Genomic DNA, 25,657 nt, shown 5'->3' on the forward strand with positions numbered 1-25,657 from the left:
AGTCCAGATTGGAGCAGGATAACTTAGGGCTTTAAGAATAATCTGGGAAACATCACCAAGATGATAGACAAGGCAGCTCTAGGCTTTTGTTCTCCCATGGAGATGCCAAGTTAAGAAAAACATATGGACCAGAATACTTTTGTGAAAACTCTGGAGATCAATTGAGAAGCTTCAGTACCCAGGAGAATGCATAATCAAGAAAGGACTCAATGAAAGGAATAGCAAATTTGGGGTTATTTTGTGTGTCCATGCCCCTCCCCTACCCAGCATAGCATGGTGCAACTGGGAGGAAACCTCACATGCCACAGCTCCTCCCTCGGGGTGGAAACAAAAGAGTGGACTTTGAATCCAGTGCCCTCACTTGTTAGGAACTGCCCTAAGGATAGTTTTTGTCTCATCTGACTCAGATCACTGATGGGAATAGTGGTATAATTTGGAAGCTGCTGAAAAGAGAGGTGAGCACTGCCACATGTTAGAGCTTCAGGGATTTTGTAGTTCTACAGGCAGGGGTCAGGCGAGAAAGAGACTGCACGCCTGAGAAGAAACAAAGGCAAGCCATTTGGGAAATTAAGGCAGATAAAAGCAGAGATACAAGCCCAGAGAAAACACATCCCCAGAAAAGTTCTGAGAGAGTCCAGAACCTTTACCCAGGCTAATTGGTGAGGATCTTACCCTGCGTGAACTCAGTAGATAGACTGGGAAAGGTGTTTGTTTTTTCAAATGCTTAACCTCAAACAAAGATTACAAGGCATACAATTGTAGAAACTGGGAAATACGTCCCAGTGAAAGGAACAGAATAAAGTTCCAGAAACCAACCATAAAGAAACACAGATCTCTCAACTACCTAACAAAGAATGTTTTTAAGCTATCTTAAAAATGCACAAGGAGGGGCGCCAAAGTGGCTCAGTCAGTTAAGCATCCAATTCTTGATTTTGGCTCAGGTCTTCATGTGCTCAGTACAGAGTCAGCTTGGGATTCTCTCTCTCCCTCTGTTCTTGCACCTCCCTCCTGCTCATGTGTGCACACATGCGTGCGCACGCTCTCTCTCTAAAATAAATAAATAAATCTTTTCAAAAAGTGCACAAGGAGCTAAAAGAGAGCAGAGATAGATAACTAACTGAAGCATGAAAATGATGCATGAACAAAATGAGAATATTTAAAAAAAACTGTTAGAAATAATCAAACATATTCTGGAGCTGAAAAGTGTAATAACTGAATTAAAAAATTCACTAGAGGGATTCAACAGCCGACTTGACAGGCAGAAGAAAACAGTCAATGAACTTGAAGGTAGGTCATTTGAAATCATTGAGACAGGATCAAAAAGAAAACATAATGAAGAAAATTGAAGAGAGCCTAAGGGACTATGGGATATCATTAAGTGGGCCATAAATGCATTATGGAAGTCCAAAGAGAAGAGAGAAAAGGGCAGAAAGCTTATTTGAAAAAATAATGACCCAAAACCTCCCAAATTTGAGGAAAGAAATGGGCATACAATTTTATGACACTCAACTCCAATAAGGTTAAACCAGAGACCCACACCAAGACACGTTATAATCAAAGTGTCAAAAGTTAAAGACAGAATCTTGAAAACAGCAGGAAAAAAGTGACTCATCATATACCAGAGAGCTTGTATAAGATTTTCAGCAGATTCTCATCAGAACCTTGCAAGTCAGGAAGGCAATAGGATGATATATTCAAAGTGCTGAAGGAAAAAAAAGCTATTAACCAAAAATACTATATCCAGCAAAACCATCCTTCAAAAATGAGGGAAAGCAGCAGGAGAGAAGCAACACATCACATACAGGATCTCAATAAGATAAAAAGGATATTTCTCATCAGAAATTCTGGAGGCCAGAAGGTAGTTGGCTGATATATTCAGAGTGCTAAAGAATTAAACTCAACCAAGATTCCTTTATTCAACAAATTATTTTTCAAAAATGAGACAGAAGTAAAGACATCCCCAGATAAACAAAAGCTGAGGGAGTTCATTTCCACTAGCCCTGCCCCACAAGAAAGCCTAAAGGGAGTCCAGCAGATAAAATGAAACACTGAATAGTTACTTGAAGCCATATGAAGAAATAAAGATGTTGGTAAAGGTAAATACATGGGCAGTTGTAAAAACTACTATTATTGTAACTACATTTTATAATATTTGGTTTTATATGGTTAAGTGACTAATTCAAGTTTCATAATTATTAGTCTACAAGCTAGTATTATTATAACTTTGAAACTCCACATTTTGCTTTCTATATAATTTAAGACACTAATGCATTTAAAAGAATTATTAATTTGTTTTGCATGAAGATGTAGTTATGTGACATCAACAACCAAAAGAGTGACAGAGCTGTAAAGGAACAGTTTTTATATGTTCTTGAACTTTAGCTTATATAAATTCAAATTAGAGTATTATAACCTTAGAATATTAAATGCAATCATGATGGCAACCACAAAGACAACAGCTATAGAAATACACAAAAGGAAATGACAAAAGAACTTAAACCTTTCACTATAAAAAATCAACTAAAGACAAAAGACGTTGCAGGAAATAAGGAACAAAAGAGCTATAAGGCATTTAGAAAACAAATAGCACGATGACAGAAGTGCATCCTTCCTTATCAGTAATTGCTATAAATGTAAATGGATTAAACTCTCCAATCAAACAACATAGATTGGCAGAATAGATAAAAACACATGATCCAACTACATGCTATCTACAAGAAACTCACTTTACATCCAAAGACACAAGTAGATTGAAAGTGAAAGAATGGGAAAAGATGTTCCATGCAAATAGTAACCAAAACAGCACAGGTGGCTGTATTAATATGAGATAAAATAGACTTTAAATCAGAAAATGTTATAAGAGACAAAGGAGGACATTATATATTACCTAAAAGGTTCAGTGCAGCTTAAGATATAATAGTCATAAATATTTATGTACCTAAAGTTAGACTATCAAGATATGAAACAAAAACTGACTGAATTGAAGGGGAAAATAGACAGTTCTGTATTAATAATTGGAGACTTCAATACCCCACTCTCAATAATGAATAGAATAACCAGAATGGAAGATAGGTAAGGAAAGAGAAAAAATTAAACAATGCAATAAACCAACCAGATCTAACAGTTATATGCAGAATATGCTACCAACCACAGCATGCACCTTCTTCTTAGTGCACATGGGACATATTTCAGGATAAACCATATGTTAGGCCACTAAGTCCCAGTAGATTTTAAAAGGTAGATATCATATAAAGTATCTTCGTTCTGTGAAACCTGCATCACCCTGATATTAAAGCCAGGTACAGACACTAGAAGAAAACTGCCGACCAATATCCCTTATGAACACTGATGCAAAATCCCCAGCAAAATACTAGCAAACCAAATTCAACACCATATCATATGGATTATACATCATAATCAAGTGGGATTTGTCTGGGAGTACAAGGATGGTTCAATATAGAAAAATAAATCAAAGAAATACACTACATTAACAGAATGAAGGACAAAAACCACATGATCGTCTCGATGCAAAAAATGCATTTGCAAAATTCAACACATTTCATCATAAAAACTCTCAACAAACAGGACTAGAAGGAAACTACCTCATAAAAGCACTTTATGGAAAAACCCACAGCAAACATCATATTCAGTGGTAAAATAAACTTTTCCTCTAAGATCAGGAAATAAGGTAAGGATACTTGCTTTTTTTTCTTCGATTCAACATAGTACTGGAAGTTCTAACCAAAGTAGTTAGGCAAGGAAGGGAAATAAAAGACATCCAAATTGAAAAGCAAGAAGCAAAATTATCTCTGTTCATAGATAACATGATCTTATATGAAGAAAGCCTTAAAGATTCCACACAGAAAAATTGTTAGGGCTAAGAAACAAATTCAGCAAAGGTGCAGGATACAAAATCAACACAGAAAAATCAACTGCATTTCTGTATACTAACAATCTGAAAAGGAAATTAAGAAAACAATTCTATTAACAAAAGTATCAAAAACAATAAAATACTTAGGGGTAACCTAACCAAGGAGATGAACAATTTGTACACTAAAAACTACAAAATATTACTGAAAGAAAATAAAGAAGACATAAATAAATTAGAAGATATCTCATGCTCCTAGATTGAAAAAATTAATATTGTTAAGATGTCAATAGTACCCAAAGTAATCCATAGAGTCAGCATAGTCCCTATCAAAATCCCAGCAGCACTTTTTGCAGAAATAGAAAAATCTATCCTAAAATTCATATGGAATCTCAGAGGACCCTGAATAGCCAAAACAATCTTGAAAAAGAAGAACAAAGTTGGAATATTCATATTTGTTGATTTCAAATATATTACAAAGCTACAGTCATCAAAACAGTGTGGTAATCTCCTAAAGACAGACACATAGACATGTGGAATAAAATGGAGAACACCCTAAAAATTTTGTGAGACCATTCAATGGGGGAAAAAATAGTCTCTTCAACAAATGGTTTTGGGAAAACTGGATAGCCATATGCAAAAGAATGAAGTTGGAACCTTATCTAATACCATATACAAAAATTCACTCAAAATGGAAGAAAGATCTCCGACATCAGACCAAAAACTATAAAACTCTTAGGAGAAAATATGGGGGAAAGCTTCATGACATTGGGTTTGGCATTGTTTTCTCTGATAGGACACCAAAGACATGAGCAAATAAAGCAAAAATAGACAAATGGAACTATATCAAAGTTTAAAACTTCTGTGCATGAGAGAACACAGGAGTGAAAAGGCAGTCTATGGAACGGGAGAAAATATTTTAAAATCACATATCTGGTGTCGCCTGTGTGGCTCAGTTGGTTAAGCATCTGCCTTCAGCCCAGGTCATGATGCCAGGGTCCTGGGATCAAGCCCCACATTGGGCTCCTTGCTCAGTGGGAAGCCTGCTTCTCCCTCTCCCTTTGCTGCTCCCCGTTTGTGCTCTCTCTGTCTGTCAAATAAATAAAATCTTTTTTTTAAAATCACATATCTGATAAGGGGTTAATATCCAGAATATATAAAGAACTATAACTCAACAACCTTTAAACATTTTACTACAAAACTGACAAAATTAAAGGGAAAATTGAACAACAAAATAACCTGATTTTTAAAAGGGCAAAGGACTTGAATAGACATTTTTCCAAAGGTGATATACAAATGGCCAATAAGCATATGAAAAGATGCTCAACATCACTAATCACAGAGAAATGCAAATCAAAAGTACAATGATTTATCATTTCACACCCATCAGGATGGGTACTATTAAAACAAAAATTTTTAACAGAAAATAAGTAGTGGCAAGGATGTAGAGAAATTAGATCACTTGCCCACTGTGGGTAGGATTATAAAATAGTACAGCCACTATGGAAGACTATATGGTGGTTCTTCAAAAAATTAAAAATTGAATTACCATACAATCCATCAATCCCACTTCACATATTCCCACAGGGGTATGTATGTAAAAGAATTGAAAGAAGGGTCTTGAGATATTTGCGCACCTATGTTCATAGCAGCATTATTCACAATAGCCAAGAAGTGGAAGCAACCAAAACGTCCACCAACAGATGACTAGGTAAACAAAATGTGGTGTATACAGATAAGATGAAATATTAATTCTGCTTTAAACAGGAAGGAAATCCTCCCATATGCTACAAGATGGATGGTAGCATAATGAAGACAGAGTGAAATAAGCCAGTCACAAAAAGACAGCATATAATTTGATGTACCCAAGGTGTCTGTAGTAGTAGACATATTAACATAAAAAACAAATGGGAGTCTTGATCTCTGGGTCATGGTTCAGGCCCCGTGTTGGGCCCCACATTGGGCTCTATGCTGGGCATGGAGCCTACTTAAATTAAAAAAAAATTTTTTAAACAAATAGAATGTTGGTTACCAGGGGCTAGGGGGAGGGGAAAATTGGGTGTTATTGTTCAACGTGTATAGAGTTTCATGTTGCAAGATGGAAAAGTTCTGGAGATCTGTTGCACAGCTATGTGAATATGCTTAACAATACTAAACTGTACACTTAAAAATGGTTAAAATAGTAAACTTTGTTGCATGTTTTTTACCACAATGTTTAAAAATTTTAAAAAGAAAGCAGGCAATAACAAGTGTTGCCAAGAAAGTAGAGATACAGGAAGTCCCATACATTGCTGGTGGGAATGTAAATGGTACAGCCACTTTGGAAAATAGTTTGGCAGTTTCTTTAAAAAATTAAACATAAAATTACTATATGACCCAGCTATTCCACTTCCAGGGACTGACCCCCCCCAAAAAATGAAAATATATGTCTAATAAAGGCTTATATGTGAATGTTCATAGCAGCATTATTCATAATAGCCAAAGAGTGGAAACAAGCCAAACGTCCATCAACAGTTGAATGGATAAACAAAATGTGGTATATTTATACATGGAAATACTATTCAGTAATTTAAAAACATGAGCTCCTGATACATGCTATGACATGGACAAACCTTAAAAAAACATTAAGCTAAGTAAAAGGAAGCCACATACATAAGATCACATACTGTATAATTCTGCATATATGAAATGTCCAGAAGGGAAAATCAGTAGAGCCAGAAAGTAGAGGAGTGTTTGCCTGGGGCTAAAGGTGGGGATGGGAATTAACTGTAAACAGGAATGAGGGATCTTATTTCAGTTATGAAGATGTTCTTTTTTTTAAGATTTATTTATTTTAGAATAAGAGAGCACTCATGAGTAGGGGGAGAGGCAGAGGGAGAGAATTTTCAAGCACACTCCACGCTGAGCGTGGAACCCATCACAGGGCTTAATCTCATGACCCATGAGATCATGACCTGAGCTGAAACCAAGAGTTGGACGTTTAACCAATTGAGTCACCCAGGCACCCCTATGAAGATGTTCTAAAAATTGATAGTCATAGTTGCCAAACCCAATAAATTTACAACAAATCATTGAATTGTACATTTAAAATGGGTGAATTTTTAAGGTTTTTCAATAAAGTTGTTAAAATTGAAAAAAATGGAAAAGAAGGGTATTCTCAAGATTCAACACCATTCTTGAGGAGCTGAAAGAAGTGTTTATTGTAGGCAATGTAAGGAGGATAAAAAAAAGAAACTTGAGGAAAATCAAAAAGCTTCACAAGAAAGGAATGATTTTCTTAGTATACTACTGTATGGATTTCCATCATCAGTCCATGGAAGGCTGCTAGTCCCCACAGGAAAGGCCTTGTAACCCAGCTCTTTCTCTCTCTCAAAAGCACAGCCAGCAGAATCTCTCCCCTGTGCCATAGTAAATAATTTTAACATAGTCCTCATACTGTAAACACTATGTAGTTATAATATTTAGAATCAATTTATATACAAAGCACAGAAGACAATTTTATCAGCCTTGACAGTGGAAAACAAATAGCGTAGAAGATAAAGATCAGGAGATGACAAAAGGGCTAGGATCTCTGAGAACAGTAGGGCTGCTATAACATCTTTATCTTCCCAAGTGGGGAGTCAAGAGATACTATCTATTGATGATGGAACATAAATTGAGATAGTTATTTTAGGAAAAGAAGCAGGGAAATGGCACAAGTGAGTTAAATCCTCTCTGGCACAGCAGAAGCCAATAGGTAATGTCTAAAGTTGATAAATCAAGAACTAGTGATCAGAGCATTTTTTTAGAGATGTTTAGGGTAACTGTCAGAAGAAGGAGTTTAAAATTTCCCCTAGGGTACTGCAGGGGGCAAGCAGTAGCAGAGAGTGGTGTTAGTGGAAGACTTCCATCATAAATCTAGCACAAGTACTTGATTTTTAAAAAATCATTTGCACCAGTTAATAAGGATTAGAGAAAAAATATACACATTTGGAAGACAAAGTTATCTATCCCCACCTCCTCTTTAAAAAGAAAGAAATTGTTTGTGCTTAAAATGGTCATTCTTTTTCCTGTTGACTAAACCATACCCTAGTCCATGAGTGTATATTCTCAGAGTATATGCCTACCCCCCTAGTATTTGAAAAGTTCCTAAAGAGTCCAGACATAGTTTGGGGCCTTATTCTTCAAATTTTCAAAGCCTGAGCTCCTGGGCCTAGGTCCCAGTACTTGTCTCCCAGTAAAGGGAAACCAACAAATGGTGCATGTCTGCTTGTTGTGTCACGGGTACTTACACTGGTTTTGGTAGGTTATAGTTATCACCACGTAAATCACAAAGACACTGCGACTCAGAAGGGCAAGTTGAATAAGGTGTGGATCTGAGTTTAAAACAATCAAACAAAAATAAATTCATAAGGTCTGTGTGCCAGCAGAGCCCACGTTCTTTATCTGCATAGGTTGGGCTTTCTCAGGATCATTTCACCTGTAACAAAATCCAACTCCAACTTGCTAAAACAATAAGGATATGCATCAGCTCATGTTACTAGAAGTTTAGCAGTGGTGTGGACATCATGGTTGCTTGATCCAGCAGCTCAACAGGGTCATTTAGGAACCAGTTTTTGTCTCTCTGGTCTGATAGCCACAGTTTGGGGTTTATCCTGAGACTGATAGTCGAGTTCAGTGAGGGAGGGCCTTCTCGTAACTATCTATCTCTTAAAATTAGAAACTCTATAGTCCTGAGCCGCCAGACTCCGGGACTGCCCTGTTTTCCCTGTTTTGTAATAACCTCGACCACCTGCTGTCTCTCCGGAACTTCTTTTAGGTACAGACATACTTGTTGACACATGGCCTTCCCTTGGACTTCATATTGATGAGAGCCCAAGACTCACTGTCATCAGGAAATTGCGAGGAAATCCTTCTCATTTTTTTTCTCCCACAGGGACAGAATCTGCCTGGGCGAGTCCTTTTTCTGCGTTATGTGGTACAGACCCTGGAAGATGACTTCCAGCAGATCCTGAGGAGGCAGCGACAGCACCTGCAGCAGTCCATTGCAAGCACTGTGCTGTCCTGCGACAAGCAGCCCCACAATGTCAGGTAACCAGCCCTGAGCCCAGGGGTGATGGGAGGTCGGGGCCGTAGGTGGGCAGCTACTCAAGGCTCGAGAACATTGGGTGGTTGAGACTATAGTCACTCAGTAGTGTAACAGGGATACATATTAAAACAACAGATGATTCTAAAAGAAAATCTCTCTGTACCAGCTGTGTGTCAGGCACTGCAGCCTTCATGGTTTTTCTCAAGACCATCTGATGTCCTTTGGTGTATTTCAGAATTGTCCAGACAGCCTCAGGAGACCCATGGGGATACCTTAACTTGTGTAAAAGTTTTCACAGCTTTTATAAACCTCAATTTATTTCCATCTCCCTGAGTAACTCAAGATAACTCTCATTTGTCACTACTAGTTTCTGAGAAGAAATATATGATAATAGGTCACATGGTAACAATACAGTACAAAATCACTCATTTATGGAACATAAGAAGTAGGAAGATTGGTAGGAGAAGAAAGGGAAGAAGAAAGGGGGGAGGGGTAAACAGAAGGGGGAATGAACCATGAGAGACTGTGGACTCTGGGAAACAAACTGAGGGCTTTGGGGCGGTGGGGGGGGGGGGAATGGGATAGGCTGGTGATGGGTAGTAAGGAGGGCACGTATTGCATGGAGCACTGGGTGTTATTTGCAAGTAATGAATCATGGAACTTTACATCAAAATTTAGGGATGTACTGTATGGTGACTAACATAATAAAAAATTATTATAAAAAAATGGTAGCTGGCAAGCATGTATTCTTTTTGTAGAATCAGGGCAAGAGAGAGCTTCTGGAAGCTTCAGAGCAGGGAGATAACCATATCCTTATATCAGTGGGAGAAAATGTGATTTCTAGGGTGGTGATCTCAGGCTGGAATTTTCCTCCTGGAACTGCAACCTTGCTTTTTTGGAAATGGTTCTCACCAGACTAAGGTACAGCATCCTTTTTTTACCAGCATCATTGGAACTCTTGCATTCATATTTACATTCCCATATGTTCTTGCATGTTTGTTAAAAATAGTTTTCTATGGGCCAGTATGGGATAGTGACTATTATAACTGCTTTAATAAAAAAGGAGAAAGCTTCATATTGTTTTGAGCATCAGCCAGCTTCCCCACTTAGTTTGCATGGCCGTATTCATTTTCCTAGATGTGGCATTTTATGTAGCTTAAATGTTAATTATTGTAGGACAGAAAATCAGTAAGTAGAGAATCTACAAAGAGCACAGGATAGCATAGTTGGGTTTTAAATAGAAAAATAACAATTTAATTAATGAGAGCGACTCTAGCAACCATTCCGCTTTGTGAGTGTAGGCATTGGATTGAGGGTAGACGGGAGAATCAGACCTACTTGATCCAGTCATGTCAGTTGCTTTCATTTCAACTTCGTACCATGCAGAGTGTTTTGGTTTAAGGTTTAAAGATAGGCATTTGTGGCTTGGAGGCCAGATAATGTATTTCAAACAACCAGGCTCCCAAGGTTATTCACACAGCACGAGTCTCACAAACAACATTCCTCAGCCTGCCTGTGTACGTGCAGGTACAGATAGTCTGTTATGTGGGACAAGTCACAAAAACATCTATCCATACAGAACAGGTACATATATCTTTTTGATTAGTGTTTTCATTTTCTTTAAATACTTAGTGGGATTGCTGGATCGTAATGGTATTTCTATTTTTAAATTTTGAGGAACCTCCATTCTGTTTCCCCAGTGGTTGTACCAATTTACATTCTCAGCAGTGCATGAGGATTCCCTTTTCTCCACGTCCTCACCAGCATTTGTTATTACTTGTCTCAAAGATGGGAGTTTTTAAAAAGAGGGAGAGACAACAAGTCAATCTCTGTATTACCCTTTCTTATGGGACTTACTTTTTTTTAACTGTGCATACAACGAGTAAACTAGTTCTATAAAATTTAAGAAATACATTCGTTCCCAAGTCCACTCACCTGCATTTTCCTTTCCCGCAAGAGTAATCACTTTACTCTTTTAAGTCATTTTTTGGATATTTACCTGTATATGACTAAATAACATGCTTGTGTTGCTAATTCTTGATTTTTCATGATTAGCTATTATTTGTTGACTTTCCATATGAAGGATAAGAAGTTAGCTCTTTTTCCTCCCCCTCTCCTCCCTGACACACATATTTCCCAGCCCCCATACTATTAATTGATTTATATCATAATTTTCTTCAGATCAATATTCCATGTTTCTATTTTTAGGACTGTGTATGCTAGTCAGAGTTGAGCCAAGTACTGAACTATGATTACGTTTCCTTTCATTCACACCTTTATGTTTCCTTAGAGTTAATAATTGCCTTATTTTTAGTTCCCCTGTATTCTTTGTGCATATTGGAGGTCAACCCCAAATTCTCTGTTTGGTCTAAATGTCCCCTCAAGATGTTTGTGTGCAGTGGGTAGTCTTCTTTGGTCTGGATTGGTTGTTCTGTTTGCCACTTATTATCATAAAGGTGAGAATTTCCTTTACCTATTTCCAAAGTTGGATCTTCTGTTTGTCCTATATCTTCTCATTCTTGGTTTACTCCCTCATTTTGATGGATCAGTCTCCAGTAGCTTCTTAGAAATGAAAGTGGGAAGTAAAATTTTTGAGATCTTATATGTCTGAAAATATTTATCTTCCCATATGTTGATTGATAACAGTATAAGTATTTAGATTAGAAATAACTTTTCTACAGAACATTGAAGGAAATCTTCCATTTTCTTCTAGCTTCCACAATGGCTGTTAAGAAGCCGTAAGTTACTTTGATTACTGATTCTTTGTATATGCCCTAATTTTTTCCTCTGAAAATTGTTAGAATCCTCTTTTTTGCCCAGTATGCTTATTGTAAATCTTTATTCATCCATTGTTCTGGGAATTGAGTCTAGAAATATCCTTTTTTCCTGAAAATAGAGTTTTTATTTCTGTTACTATGTTTTTAATTTCTAAGGGCTTGTCCCCCTTTGTTTCTAAATATTCCTTTTTAAAATTAATAAATATTATTCTGTTCTTGTTTTCTTCTTTCATGGATTCATACATTCTCATATCCTTGATCATACTAATGATGGCTTTTGTTTTTATTTATTCTCTGCATAGTCTTATTTTCTCCCAAGTTGCTTTTTTTAGGGGGAGGGGAGAGTTGGTTTTAGTTATTTTGGTCTTCATCTCTCTATCTCTCATAGTAGAATATTTCCATAAATGTCTGGTAAACCTTGGTGGTCTAGCCAAGTTTAAGGGTGACAGAGTGAACTGCTCATGGACGCTCTGAGCACATGGGAGGACTTGCCATTTCTGTACTTCCCTGTAGGTGGAACTGACTGCCCGTTTCTTAGAAAGTACCTTGTCAGTGTCTTCAGGTCTTTCCTCTTGGGCTGGATGGGTTTTTCAGAGAAGACTTCCAGCTTCCTACATAAAGGGTAAAGACTGGGATGCCAGGTTTTTGGAAGACAAGTGTGGGAAAATAGCAAGGGTCTCTGTTGAGCATGCATATGTTCACTTCGTGCCACTGTTATGCTTTGATGCCCTTGCCTCCCAGCTGTGCCTGGTATCCTAGTCCAGAAACCCTCTGTTTTCTCTTTCCACAATGTTAACCTGTAGTTTAGAGTCTAAAATTTTCTTAAAGAGCTTACAAACCATTACACTTATTTTCCCTTATATCCTTTCACTCTCCTTCAGAGAAGCTCTGCACTGCCATTTGCACAGCTTATTGAAGATTCTTTTTTTTTTTTTTTTTGGTAGATTGGATTAAATAGGATTGCTCTTCTCTATTGCTGGTTTAGGATTCAGCTTTCTCAATTCTACAAAGTCAGTTAAAATCCATCCCTTTGCTAAAGTCATAGATTAACCCCAAAGATACAGACGTAGTGAAGAGAAGGGCCATATGCACCCCAATGTTCATAGCAGCATTGTCCACAATAGCCAAATCGTGGAAAGAACCAAGATGCCCTTCAACAGATGACTGGATTAAGAAGATGTGGTCCATATATACAATGGAATATTACTCATCCATCAAAAAGAACAATTTCTCAACATTTGCAGCAACATGGACAGGACTGGAGGAGATTATGCTAAGTGAAATAAGTCAAGCAGAGAAAGACAATTATCATATGGTTTCACTCATTTATGGAACATAAGAAGTAGGAAGATCGGTAGGAGAAGAAAGGGAAGAAGAAAGGGGGGGTAAACAGAAGGAGGAATGAACCATGAGAGACTATGGACTCTGGGAAACAAACTGAGGGCTTCAGAGGGGAGGGGGGTGGGGGACTGGGATAGGCCGGTGATGGGTATTAAGGAGGGCACGTATTGCATGGTGCACTGGGTGTTATATTGCAAGTAATGAATCATGGAACTTTACATCAAAAACTAGGGATGTACTGTATGGTGACTAACATAATATAATAAAAAATTATTATAAAAATAAAATAAAAACACCAAAAAAAAAAGAATCATCCTTAAACATTGGGGAGGGTATGTGTTGTGGTAAGCACTGGGTGTTGTATAAGACTGACGAATCACAGACCTGTACCCCAAATAATACATTGCATGTTAATTTAAAAAAATGAAAATTAAAAAAAAAAAAAAAAGAATCATCGTTAAAGGGGCACCTGGGTGGCAAGGTGGTTAAGCGTCAGACTCTTGATTTTCAGCAAAGGTCATGATCTCAGGGTTGTGAGATTGAGCCCCACAACAGGCTCCATGCTAGGCATGGAGCCTGCTTAAGATTCTTTCTCTCCCCCTCCTTTTGCCCCCCCACCTCTCTCCCTCTCTTAAAAAAAAAAGCATGACATACTTACCTTATCTAGTTAATTGGTTACTTTTGATTTTGTAATGAGCATCTCTTAACCCACCCCCCAAATCAAAGGCTGGGACCTTAACAATTACCTGCATCTAATCATACGTCCATCCCCCTATCACCTACTTTTGTACCTTCCTGCACCCCAAGTGATCAACATTCTGTATGTTCATCATTTCCTTTCTGTTTTTATGTAGTTTTATTATAACTAAATGTGTTCCCATAAAGTATACGTTTATATTTTAGTTCCTTTCAGCTGTATATTAAAATATATCATGCTATACATAATCTGTTGGGACCTTTATTTTTCATTTTATATTATAGAGTACAAAGGTTTGTCCATACTCTTACTTATCACTGTAGCTTACTCATTTTCACTACTATGTAATATTCTATTTTGTGATTATACTTCATTTCCCTTCCATCTTCTAAAATTTCACTGTTGTTGTCTCCCCTCCTTTTCTCCTCTTCCTTGTGGATTTTTAAAAGAATTATTTACTCTAGCATCAGTGGGATTTTAGGAGGGAACAAAATTAGAAGTGTGTATTAAATCCACCATTTTTACCTGGGTTACCTAAGTGATCATCAAAAGTAATTTTGACTATGTGAGATATTTTTACCTTACTGACTTTTGGGGCCTTCACCCTGCATAAAGTATGACTCCACTGCACATACTCTAAACCTCAGTTATTAGCATTAGTAGATGACACCTAATCATAGAAAGCCAGTAAGGATCTCTGTGGTCATCCAGTCTGACTTTCCATCTGCTCAATTCAAGTTCCTAATCAGGAAGCCACAGATAGTACTCTTTGACCCCAGAGGTACCTTTCAATAACAACTCAGAAAAATGTCAATATTTCATTAGCTTTTGTAACCTTAATGCAATTAAATGTAGGGTTTCCATTAGACTTGTTTAAATATTGACAATCACCTAAGAACCCTCTTTGTTGCCTTTGAAATCTAGGGGCCTCAGAGACCAGGTTAAGGCTGCAGTTTTGAGGACCATACAATAAGACACAAGTTTAAAAATTTTTTTCTTATCTTTTTTCCATTGCAGGGATGTCATCAAGTGGTTGGTCAGAGTAGTAACTGAAGACGGATTAACTCAGCCCCCAAATGGGAATCAAACCTCTTCAGGAACAGGAATCTTGAAGGCCAGCAGTAGCCATCCTTCTCCCCAGCCCAGCCTGACAAGGAACACCAGTCAGCTGTAAGGGGCAGGCACAAGTTGTCTTTCCCAGGGCTGTTGGGATTTATTGCTTTAGAGAACAGCAGCATTCCTAATAGAAGTTTCCACAAAATTAACAAGCCCTTGTAATATAGGCTGATTCTTACTAAAGACTATCTTAGTTCAGCTGCAGGCTAAATTCTAATGTCAAAGTTAAACAAAAGCAGATGCTTTCCCTTTCAGATGAATAGGACTTCACTAAGTGAACGTAAGTTTGCAAAGTTGAAGTGAAACAAAAGCTAGGATATTCCATTTCCTGTATTCCAAGAGACAGTACAGGGTCACAGCTACTCATCACTTCAGCTGACCACTGATGGAAGAGAAGGAGTCATGGATAGTGGGTGTCCCAGCAGCCTCTAGTCCTCAAGGACCTTCGTGTCTCTCCTCCAGTCCTGGGAGAAGAATAGCAGTTTAACCCACAGATTCCAACACGTTATAACAGCAATGGCTCAGACCAGGGAGGGCCCTGTTACCTCAGACCACACTGAAAAGAGAGTCCTAGCATTTCTTTTATGGGGTTAGAGTGGTTTTGGCATTTTCTGAGAGATGCCAGGATTTCAGGATCCAGAACTGTCCTTGCACAAGTAACCTCCTATTCCTTGTCAGTCATATTGTTAAAAGCCAGTCACACTTGATACTTCAAATACAGCATTTGTGCCTAAATTCACAACACTATTTTATAATCTAGTTGCACCAATCCGATTTTCATATAAGGCCTATGGGTTTTAACTGATTTAAGAGACAATCTTGTATCTAAAGGGAGAATGTTTAGAACAATAAAGCATTTGCTTGACAGAGTGGGGGAGGCCCTAGGGTATGCTTATCCTACATCCCAAGTATATAGACCCAAGAGAGAGGCAGACACTATTTCTTCAATGGAAGAAAACCTTTATTAAAATCTAAATTATCACTATTACTTATTATAAGTAAATATTGCTAGAAATAAAAATAAAGCCCTCTAAAAGTCAATTTATCGTGATGTTAACAACAGGCACTACCATTTACCATTAATGAGTGTGCATCTGCCAAGTACGTTACACGGCACTCACAACTTGATGAAGTAAGTGGTGTTATTCCCCCTGTTTTAGAGATGAGAAGACTGGGCTCAGAGCAGTTTAGTAATTTGTCAAAAGTTGACCAGTTTGTCATCGCAGAGCCAGAATCGGATGCCAAAGCCCCTGGGCCACGTATTGTGTTACTGACTGCAGATTTTCTGAAAACAGCCCTTTCTTCCATCACAAATAATAATGCATGTTAAAAAAGGCTGACTTCAGGCCAGGCCCATCTTTCTGAGGGGTAGCCTAGATTCTTTCTGCCACATCAGCCTGGCTTTCTCCCACATTTAGGTCTGAGACTGAACTTAGTAAAAGATAATTGTAAAGGAACCAGTGACAGGAAAACCATATGGTAAATATGTATTTTTTCATGTATCAAAGAAATACGAATAACTGATAGTCATTCTGGACCTGTTTTTTCATCTGGAAAATAAAGAAGTTATAGGTTAGATGATCCTTAAAGTTCTCTAGATCCTTAAGATCAGATGTTTCTATTTTTGAATTTAAAAGTAGCTTGCTTTTACAGCTCAACCACGGGTTCTGAGAGGTTCAGATAGTATGATCTGGCAAGAGGGATTCAGATAGGTGAAATTGCTAAATAAAAGTATGCCGATGGCTTGAGTAGTTCTCTCTGACCTGGTATGTGCTTTACAAGATCCTTTAGTACACAGGTGGGGAGCTCCCAGCCAGCCGGGTGGCTCCTTGCCAGATTCTCCCACTCACCTGTGTTCTATGTTCTGGACACAGGATTGTGTGTCAGCTGCAAAGGATGCTGTCCATAGCCGTAGAAGTAGACAGGACCCCCACGTGCAGCTCCAATAAAATTGCCGAGATGATGTTTGGGTTTGTGCTGGACATTCCTGAGAGGAGTCAGAGGTGAGTCTTAGTTTTGTTTCTGTTTTATGTTTTGGGAACAGAATTTCTTTTTCTTTTTCTTTTCTTTCTTTTTTTTTTTTTTAGAATTTATTTATTTATTTTAGAGAAAGAATGAGCGGGGAGGGGGGGTTGTGGAGGGGTGGGCAGGGGCAGAGGGAGAGGGACTCAAGCAGACTCTGCACTAAGTGCAGAGCCCAACCTGGGGCTTGATCCCACAACCCCGAGATCACGACCTAAGCCGAAACCAAGAGTTGGATACCCAACTGACTGCACTACCCAGGTGTCCCTGGGCACAGAATTTCAAAAGAAAATTCCAAACAGTAGTTAAATTGGGAAAAAAAGAGGAGGAGAGATAGTTCCTGTCTCTTTAACCTTTTGAAAAACAGAGGTTCTCAACAAATTATTTGCAACTAAGGCATAATTTCTTGAAACAGGCAAGATTCCATAACTGGAGCCTACAGTTTCTTACTTGATTCATTTGGCTAAAAACTTTATCATCCCTCAAGTTTCAGCTTCACCCTGATCCTCAACCATAGAGCCTGATATAAATGTTCACTAAAGGCTTAATGGGTGAATGAAATCGACATGTCCGATATCAGGGGAAGAAGAGGTGAGCCAAGAATGAAAACAGTTGGACCTGTAGAATAAATCCGATAGTAAGAATAAGGAACTCAATTCCTCTAAGCATGAATTAGTAAAGTATTACCTTAGGAGATAAAGAAATGGAGTTCTTGGCTGGGACCAATGATTCCTCCTTGTATTCAGTAATTTTAGAATCTAGAGGAAAAAAATAAGTGATTGAATATGAATTCATGAATAGTTGTTAGCACAGGAAATAACTATGAGAGAGTCTTTGTACAATAGTGACCCTATTATCTCTATCAGCTCTATGTCTGTCTTCTCATGCCCATCCCCTAAACTTCCAGTTGGCAGCCAAGACTATTATACGGTTCAGGTTCCTCTGTTAAAAGAAAATGTCAAATCAAATAGTACTGTGATCGAGATTTAATGAAAATACCCCACTAAGATTAAGAAAAACATTTATTGGGTCCCTGCAATGTGCCTGTCATTGTCACATTAGCTCTCATATTTTCATTGAAACTATGATGTTAATTTAACAAATGAGAAAAATACTCAAAATAGTGAAGTGATTAATCCAAGTTTGCACAGCTAATTATATTCATAATCCAAATTTAAAACCAGGACTTTCTAATCCCAAATTCGTTATTCAAAGGAGGCAGTATATTATAGTGGTCAGACCAGAAGAGGTGTACATAAATGTCATGCTTGCTGTGTCACTTTGTCAGGAGTATTTCATTTGGGTCCAAATCCCATACCATTCATTCAAACCCAGATTCTTATGAAAGGTGGGAAATCTAAGGAACGGGTAACTGTAAGCACATTTAGACTTAACACTGACAAAAATAATTTGAATACAGTCTGACCCTATTTTAAAACTCAGAAGGAGCAAAGTGGTAAGCACCCAAATTACACTAGTGTATACTTTATATAGCCTTTACCTTGGTTTATTTAACTTTTCTTTAAAGTTTAGGTATAATTTACATGCAATTAAATTGTATAACTAATTTAGATTAGTATTCTATGGATTTTGATAAATGCATAACCCATGTGACCTATCACTTTCCAGTGGCTCATTGATAGTATCTAGAAATCCTGCAGCCTTGCTAAATTCACTTATATCTACTAGGAATTTTTTGTGGTTTTCTTAGGATTTTCTACATACGCAGTCATATTGTCTGCAAATAAAAATAGTTTAACATCTTCCTTTCCAATCTATATGCCTTCTGCTTTTCTGTCCTGTCTTATTATATGGGCTAGTAATCCAATAGAATGCTGGAGAGGTGATCATAGCAGACATCCTCGCTTTATTCCTGGCCTAGGGGGGCATTCAGTCTTTGACCACTAAGTGTAATGGTAACTGTAGACATTTCATAGGGGTCCTCTGTCGGATTGAGGAAGCTTCCTTCTATTTCTAGTTTATTGAGTGGAGTGTTTTTATGAAGAATAAGTATTAATATTTGTGAAATATAAGTTCTGTACCTATTGAGATAATCGTAGTTTTTCTCCTTTATTCCGCTGATGTGATGAATTACATTGATTAATTTCCTAATGTTAAATCAGCCTTCCATTCCTGGAATAAAAAAATTGTACTTGGTTGTGATATGTTACCCTTTTTGTGTATTGACAGATTCCACTTACAGTATTTTGTTAAGGGCTTTCGCATCTGTGTTTACAGAGATATTGATCTGTAATTTCATTTTCTTATAATGTTCAACTTCACCCATATTTAAAGAAATATAAATTAAAACTACAGTGAAATGCCATTTCTCACCATCTAAATAGTAAAAATTTTGAAATATAATAAATACGTTCCATTAGAGAGGTTTTAAGAAAGCAGATACACATTGCTGGTGGGAATGCAAGATGGTACAAACCTATCAGGAATTTTGCAGTATGTAACAAAACTAAATGTACATTTACCTCTTGACCCAACAATCTCACTTCTAGGAATTTTCCCTGCAGACACCCTTCTAACAGTATGAAAATATGATATGTAAGATATTCACTACAGCATTGTTTGTAATTGTAAAATACTAGAGACAACCCAAATGCCCATACATAGGGCAGTGGTTGAATACCTATAGTACATCTGCACAATCGAGTATTATGCAGCTGTAAAAAAATAAAAATTAAAAATAGGAGCAAAATTTCTGAGCTGATTTCCAAAATATATTGTTAAGTTAAAAAAGCAAAATACAAAAGAGTATGCATAGTAAATATATGTATCTTTTTGTAAGAAAAGAGAAATTTAAAAAGGTACATAATTATGATTTTTTGTCAAAAAAGAAACAAAGTTAAGATAAACGGCAGACTAATCAAACTGCTTACGTCCAAGGGGTGGCTGGGAATGGGTTGGAAAGGAGAAAAGGTACTGGGCCAGAGCGGTAACGGTGGTAATGGTTGTAGTGTTGGTGGCATAATACTTCCAAGTATACTTCTTTGTACAGTTACAACTTTTAGGCTTTGGGAACCATATTAGTGTTTATATTCTCAAAAAAGGAAAATGAATCAACAAGGGAATTGAAAGAGATATCAGTATGGGAGGGCCTAACATGGAATATAGACACAAATTAACCTGTGTTTTAATAAATAACAAAGCTGGGTGAGGGAAGGAATAGAAGGGAGAACAAGCCCGAGTAACTTTATTTTCGGTTTTTATTTTTAAATAATTATGGATTCATAGGAGGCTGCAAAAACTAATACAGAGAGATCCTATGTACCCTTCACCCTGTTTTCCCCGGTGATTATATCTTACATAACTATAGTACAATATCACTAACAGGAAATTAACATTGGTACAATCCATAGAACATATACAGATTTCACCCATTTTATATGCACTCATTTGTGTGCAGTGTGATCACATGTGTAGATTCATACAACTACCAGCACAATCCAGATGTACAGAACTGTTCCATCACCACAAGGATCCCTTTCCTTTTATGGCCACACCATCCATCTTCCCCAATCCCTGGCAACCACTAATCTGTCCAAGTAACTTAAAGCACAGTATTTGGACTAAGTATTCTCAGGCTAAAGAGAAGATGAACTGTATATAAATATTGAACTATAGTTAGTAGATTTCTTTTTCACAGAGGTATGAGTTAACAATTCAAAAACTATCTTATGTGTATTCTAGCATTAAGCAGATAAATGTATTGTGGATAATGAGAGCCAAGTTTCTCACTGTCAGAGAAGAGAGTTACACATATGAAAAGGAGAAAGGATAGAAGGAACCCTGTGGTGCTGGATTGGAATTGGAGGTATCAATATGAACTCGTGGTTTCTAATAAATATAGATAGATAAAGGAACAGATACAGATGTGTGAGGGTGGAGTGTATGTGTGTATTCATATATCTTTTTCCTACCACTATCACTGAGAGAGTGTAGAAATAATTACACCTTAGTAGCAGTAAGCTCACCTTGTACCCAGATCTTTGTTTCTAAATACCAATTTACACTAAAAGGAACCAGAGTTCCTTGAAGAAAAGGATAATTGCACAGCTGAGGTAGGAAAAAGTACAAGATGAACCTGGAACATCTTGTGCCAGAAGTAAACAAATGTTCAAAGAATGTTCAGAACATGTCAAGTTAAAGGGCTTCCTAACCAAATCTGGGATAATTTGAGCATCAAAATAAATATTGACAGTAAAAGACTATTAAATAAAATAAGAATCTACAGTTCTAATACTGACGAGAAGGAAGGAAGAGAAGTGACGTTCTTCCTTACAGTTGAAGGCCAACTAATAAATGTAAGAAGAAACAGTGAGTTAGGAAAAAATGCTATTTGATAACCATCATTATAGTTAATTCATATATGAGTGGATATTAAAATGGCAAAAGTTTGTGGAATACCAAGGTATTTTCATAATTTCAATGTATATTGCCACAAGATACTCATTAATAATGGGGAAAAGAATAACTTTATAGTCAAGGCACTACCTTAGTCACTAAGTGTTCAAAGTTAACACCAACAATGAGACAGGTTGGCATCATATGCCTTTTGATATGATGCACTGAGAAAAACAAAATATAATTCTTGCAGTACTCTTGCCCAAAAATGTATAACTTCAATTTAATTGTGGAGAAATATCAGACAAATCCCAAATGAGAAATATTCTATGAAAAAAAACTGACCTGCACTTTTTAATAATGTCAGTGTCATGAAAGACAAAGTAAAGTTTAGGAACTGTCCCAGATCAAAGGACTTACAAAAACAGACAACTGAATGCAAATGTGTAATCTGTGAATTTTCTTTTGCTATAAATAGCATTATGAGGACAACAAAAAAATCTGATTAAAGACTGTGGATAATAAAACAGTATTGTAGTAAAACTAATTTCCTGATTTTGATCATTGTATCTGGTTATTTAAGAGAATGTCCTTGTTTTTAGGAATTATACACTGAAGTATTTAGGGTTAAATGGGCATCATGTCTACAATTTACTCTCAAATAGTTCAGAGAAAAAAATTGAAAGAGACAGAAAGATAAAGAAGATGTGATAAGCATTTGGTGAAAAGTATTAAGGGTATTTGGGAATTCTTTGTATTATTCTTGCAACTCTTCTGTGAGTCGAATAAAAAGTTAAAGATTTTTAGAAAAAGGTATGTTTATTGTAAATATCATATAGTCTGGGTTTTTTTAGTCAGCTGACAATCCCTACCTTTTAATGGGAGTTATTTATTTCATTTACATTTAATCGTTGGTTTTATATGTATCATCTTGCTATTTGTTTCCTGTGTGTCTTTTGTCCTTTGTTCATTTTTACCTCTTTTTCTGCCTTCTTTTGGATTACGTATTTTCTATTATTCCATTTTATCTCTCCTATTGGCTCTTAGCTTTTTTTAATTAAAATTTTATTTTGACATAATTCTATATTTGCATTAGTTATAAGGACTAATGCAGAGAGACCCCATGTACTCTTTACACAGTTTCCCCAGTGATAACATTGCAAAACTATAGTGCAATATCACAACCAGGATATTGAGACTGATACGGGCCAAGATACAGAGCATTTTCATCACCACGAGGATTATTTACATGGCCATTTTGTAGCCATACACACTTCCCCCCTCCACCCCACCCCTTCTTAACCCCTGAAAACTAAACTGTTCTCCATTTTTATGCTTTTGTCATTTCAAGAATTTTTTTAAGTTTTTATTTGTTTATTTGGGAGAGAGAGAGAGCACAAACAGGGTGAGGAGCAGAAGAAAAACCAGACTTCCCGCTGAGCAGGAGCCATATGTGGGGCTCGATCCCGGGATCCATTCAGGTCATTATGTGTATCAATAGTTAATCCCTTTTTATTACTGAATAGTATTCCATGGTGGGAATGTACCATGGATTTTTTTTTAACCATTACCCAAAGGATATCTGTTGTTTACAGTTTGGGACTATGATGAATAAAGCTGCTATAAATATTCATATACAAATTTTCATGTGAACCTAAGTCTTCGTGTCTCTGGAATAAATACAAAGGAGTACAATTTTTGCATCATATGTTAGTTGCACATTTAGTTTTTAAGAAACTACCAAACTGGCTCTACTATTTTATATTCCCACCAACAACATATGTGTGATCCTGGCCGGCATTTGGTGTTGCCGCTGTTTTTTATTCTAGCCATTCTGATAGGGGTGTGGTAATATCTCATGATTTTCATTTTAATTTTTCTAATGGGTATTGAATTTGAACATCTTTTCGTGTGTTTATTGCCGTCTATATAACTCCTTACTGAAATGTCTTTTTTTCATTTTCTAAATGGATTGTTTGCTTTTTTACTGTTGAGTTTTGAGAATCTTTCTGTATTCTAGATACTACATTTTTGTCAGACCTGTGGTTTGCAAATATTTTCTCCCATTTTGTAGTTTGTCTTTTCATCCTCCAAACAAGGTCTTTCACAGAGCAAAAGTTTTAAATGTTGATAAAATACAACTTATCAACTTTCCTTTTATGGATAATATTTTTGTGCCAAGATTCCTTGGGATTGTTTACACAGATGTGTGTCACCATGTCATCTGCAAATAAGGACAGTTTTATTTCTCCCTTTCTGGAATCTTTATGCCTTTTATTTCCTTTTCTTGTCTTACTGCACTGGCTAGAACTTCCACAACTATGTTGAGTAGCAGTGGTAAAAGCAGACATCTTTGCCTTTGTTAATGATCTAGGGGAAAGCATTCAGTTCATTAAGTAATTATTGATTAAAATATAAGTTCATCATTAATAATGATGCTGGCTGTTGGGCTTTTTGTTGATGTTCATTAACAAGTTGAAGAAGTTCCCTTTTTTTTTTTTTTTTTTTTTTTGCTTTTTTTAATGATTTTTTATTATATTATGTTAGTCACCATACAGTACATCCCCGGTTTCCGATGTAAGGCTCGATGATTCATTAGTTGTGTATAACACCCAGTGCACCATGCAATACGTGCCCTCCTTACTACCCATCACCGGTCTATCCCATTCCCCCACCCCCCTTGAAGAAGTTCCCTTTTACTCCTAGTTTTTGTTATGAGTAGGTATTGAATTTGATCAAATACTTTTCAGCAAATGTTTTATTTTTAATGGTTGTTCTTAGAATTACAATATGCATCCTTAACTTACCATAGTCTGCCTTGAATTAATATTAAATCACTTAACATATAATGTAAGAATCTTAAAACTGTATTTCTATTTACCCTGCTCTCATCCTTCGTGCTTTATTGTCATACATTTTACTTTTACATAGGTATAAACTCCAGAATGAAGTCATATTTTTGTTTTAAACACTTAGTTTTTAAAATAAATTTAAGAGATGATGTGGGGAGGGTTTTTTATATTTACACACCGTGATACTGTGATTTATAATAAGAAATATATATTTGGTCTTCATCCCAAACCCTTGGAATTTCCTAAGTGAGGAGAGATAAAGGTATCTTTTACTATGTTAATGAGGTGACTTTTGGAATGCCCCTAGGGTAAGAATGGGAGCTGGTTGGGGGTTGGGGAAACTGTGTCCCAACCTCCCAACCATTCCCCACCACCACCACCCCATCCTCACCTACAGGATGGGGAAAGGGGCTGGGGATTGAGTTTAATTACAAATGGTCAGTGATTTAATCCATCCCACCTATCTAATGAAGCCTCCGTGAAGGGCTCAGAAAGCTTACAGGGTGGTGAACACAGGGAGATACCAGGAGAATGACAGCCCAGAGACCTTGGAAGCTTCATCCCTTCCCACATACCTTGCCCTATGCATCTCTTCCATCTACTGTCCCTGAGTTACATCCTTTTATGAGAAACTGGTAAACTAGTAAGTAAATTATTTTTTTTAGTTTTGTGAGCCGTTCTAGCAAATTAATTGAACCTGAGGAGGGAGACCTGGGAACCTCTGATCTACAGCCAGTCATTCAGAAACACAGATGACAGTCTGGACATGAGAGTGGTATCTGAAGTGAGGGTGGAGGGAGTCTCCTGGGACCAAGCCCCTAACCTGTGGGATCTGATGCTATCTTCAGGTAGACAGTACCAGAACTGAGTTAATTGCTTGGTAGTATTACCAAAAAAAAAAAAAACATACATGGGACCCACACAGTTGCCATTTCTGGTGTTCCTTCTTTCTTGAAGATTCAAGTTCCATTTGGTGTCATTTCTCATCCACCCAAAGAGCTTACTTTTTATTTTTTGTAGTGTAGGTCTACTTTTAATAAATTCTCTCAGCTTTTATCTGGAAATGTTTTTATGGCACCTTCATTTAGGAATGGTGTTCTCACTTGATGTAAATTCAAGGTTGATAGGTGTTTTTTTCTTTATTTATTTTAAAGATGTTCCATTTTCTCCTGGCTTGCTAATGAGAAGTTATTAGAATATCTTACTGTTGCTCCCCTATATGTCATGTGTCTTTTTTCTCTGGCTGCTTTATTTTTGATTTTCAGCAATTTGATCATGATACCTATGTGTAGTTTTCTTTACATTTACCCTGCTTGGGGTTTATTGAGTTTCTTAAATCTGTGAGTTGATATTTTTCATCAAATTTTGAAACATTTTAGCCATAATTTTTTTGCCCCAAACTCTTATCTTATTTCGGGGATTCAAGTACATGTATGTTGGATTGCTTGACACTGTTCCACAGATCACTAAGGTTCTGATGTTTTCTATTGGTGTTTTGCTTTGTTTTGTCTTGATTTTTTTTTTTTCTCTATTTCAGTCTTCAGGATTCCTGACCTTTTC

At 36.9% G+C, this 25,657-nt stretch overlaps 1 protein-coding gene across 1 annotated transcript in view; it reads left to right on the top strand.

Annotated features, from left to right (window-relative positions):
- SIMC1 (SUMO interacting motifs containing 1) overlaps positions 1-25,657 on the top strand; it is an 82,464-nt gene that overhangs the window by 44,179 nt on the left and 12,628 nt on the right. Inside the window, exons 5-7 of the mRNA XM_026511010.4 lie at positions 8,784-8,938; positions 14,769-14,921; positions 16,742-16,870. Coding sequence (XP_026366795.1) covers positions 8,784-8,938; positions 14,769-14,921; positions 16,742-16,870 — 437 coding nt within the window. The remainder of the gene's footprint in view (positions 1-8,783; positions 8,939-14,768; positions 14,922-16,741; positions 16,871-25,657) is intronic.

Source organism: Ursus arctos, unplaced genomic scaffold, assembly GCF_023065955.2.
Source record: "Ursus arctos isolate Adak ecotype North America unplaced genomic scaffold, UrsArc2.0 scaffold_15, whole genome shotgun sequence".
Classification (NCBI taxonomy): Eukaryota; Metazoa; Chordata; class Mammalia; order Carnivora; family Ursidae; genus Ursus; species Ursus arctos.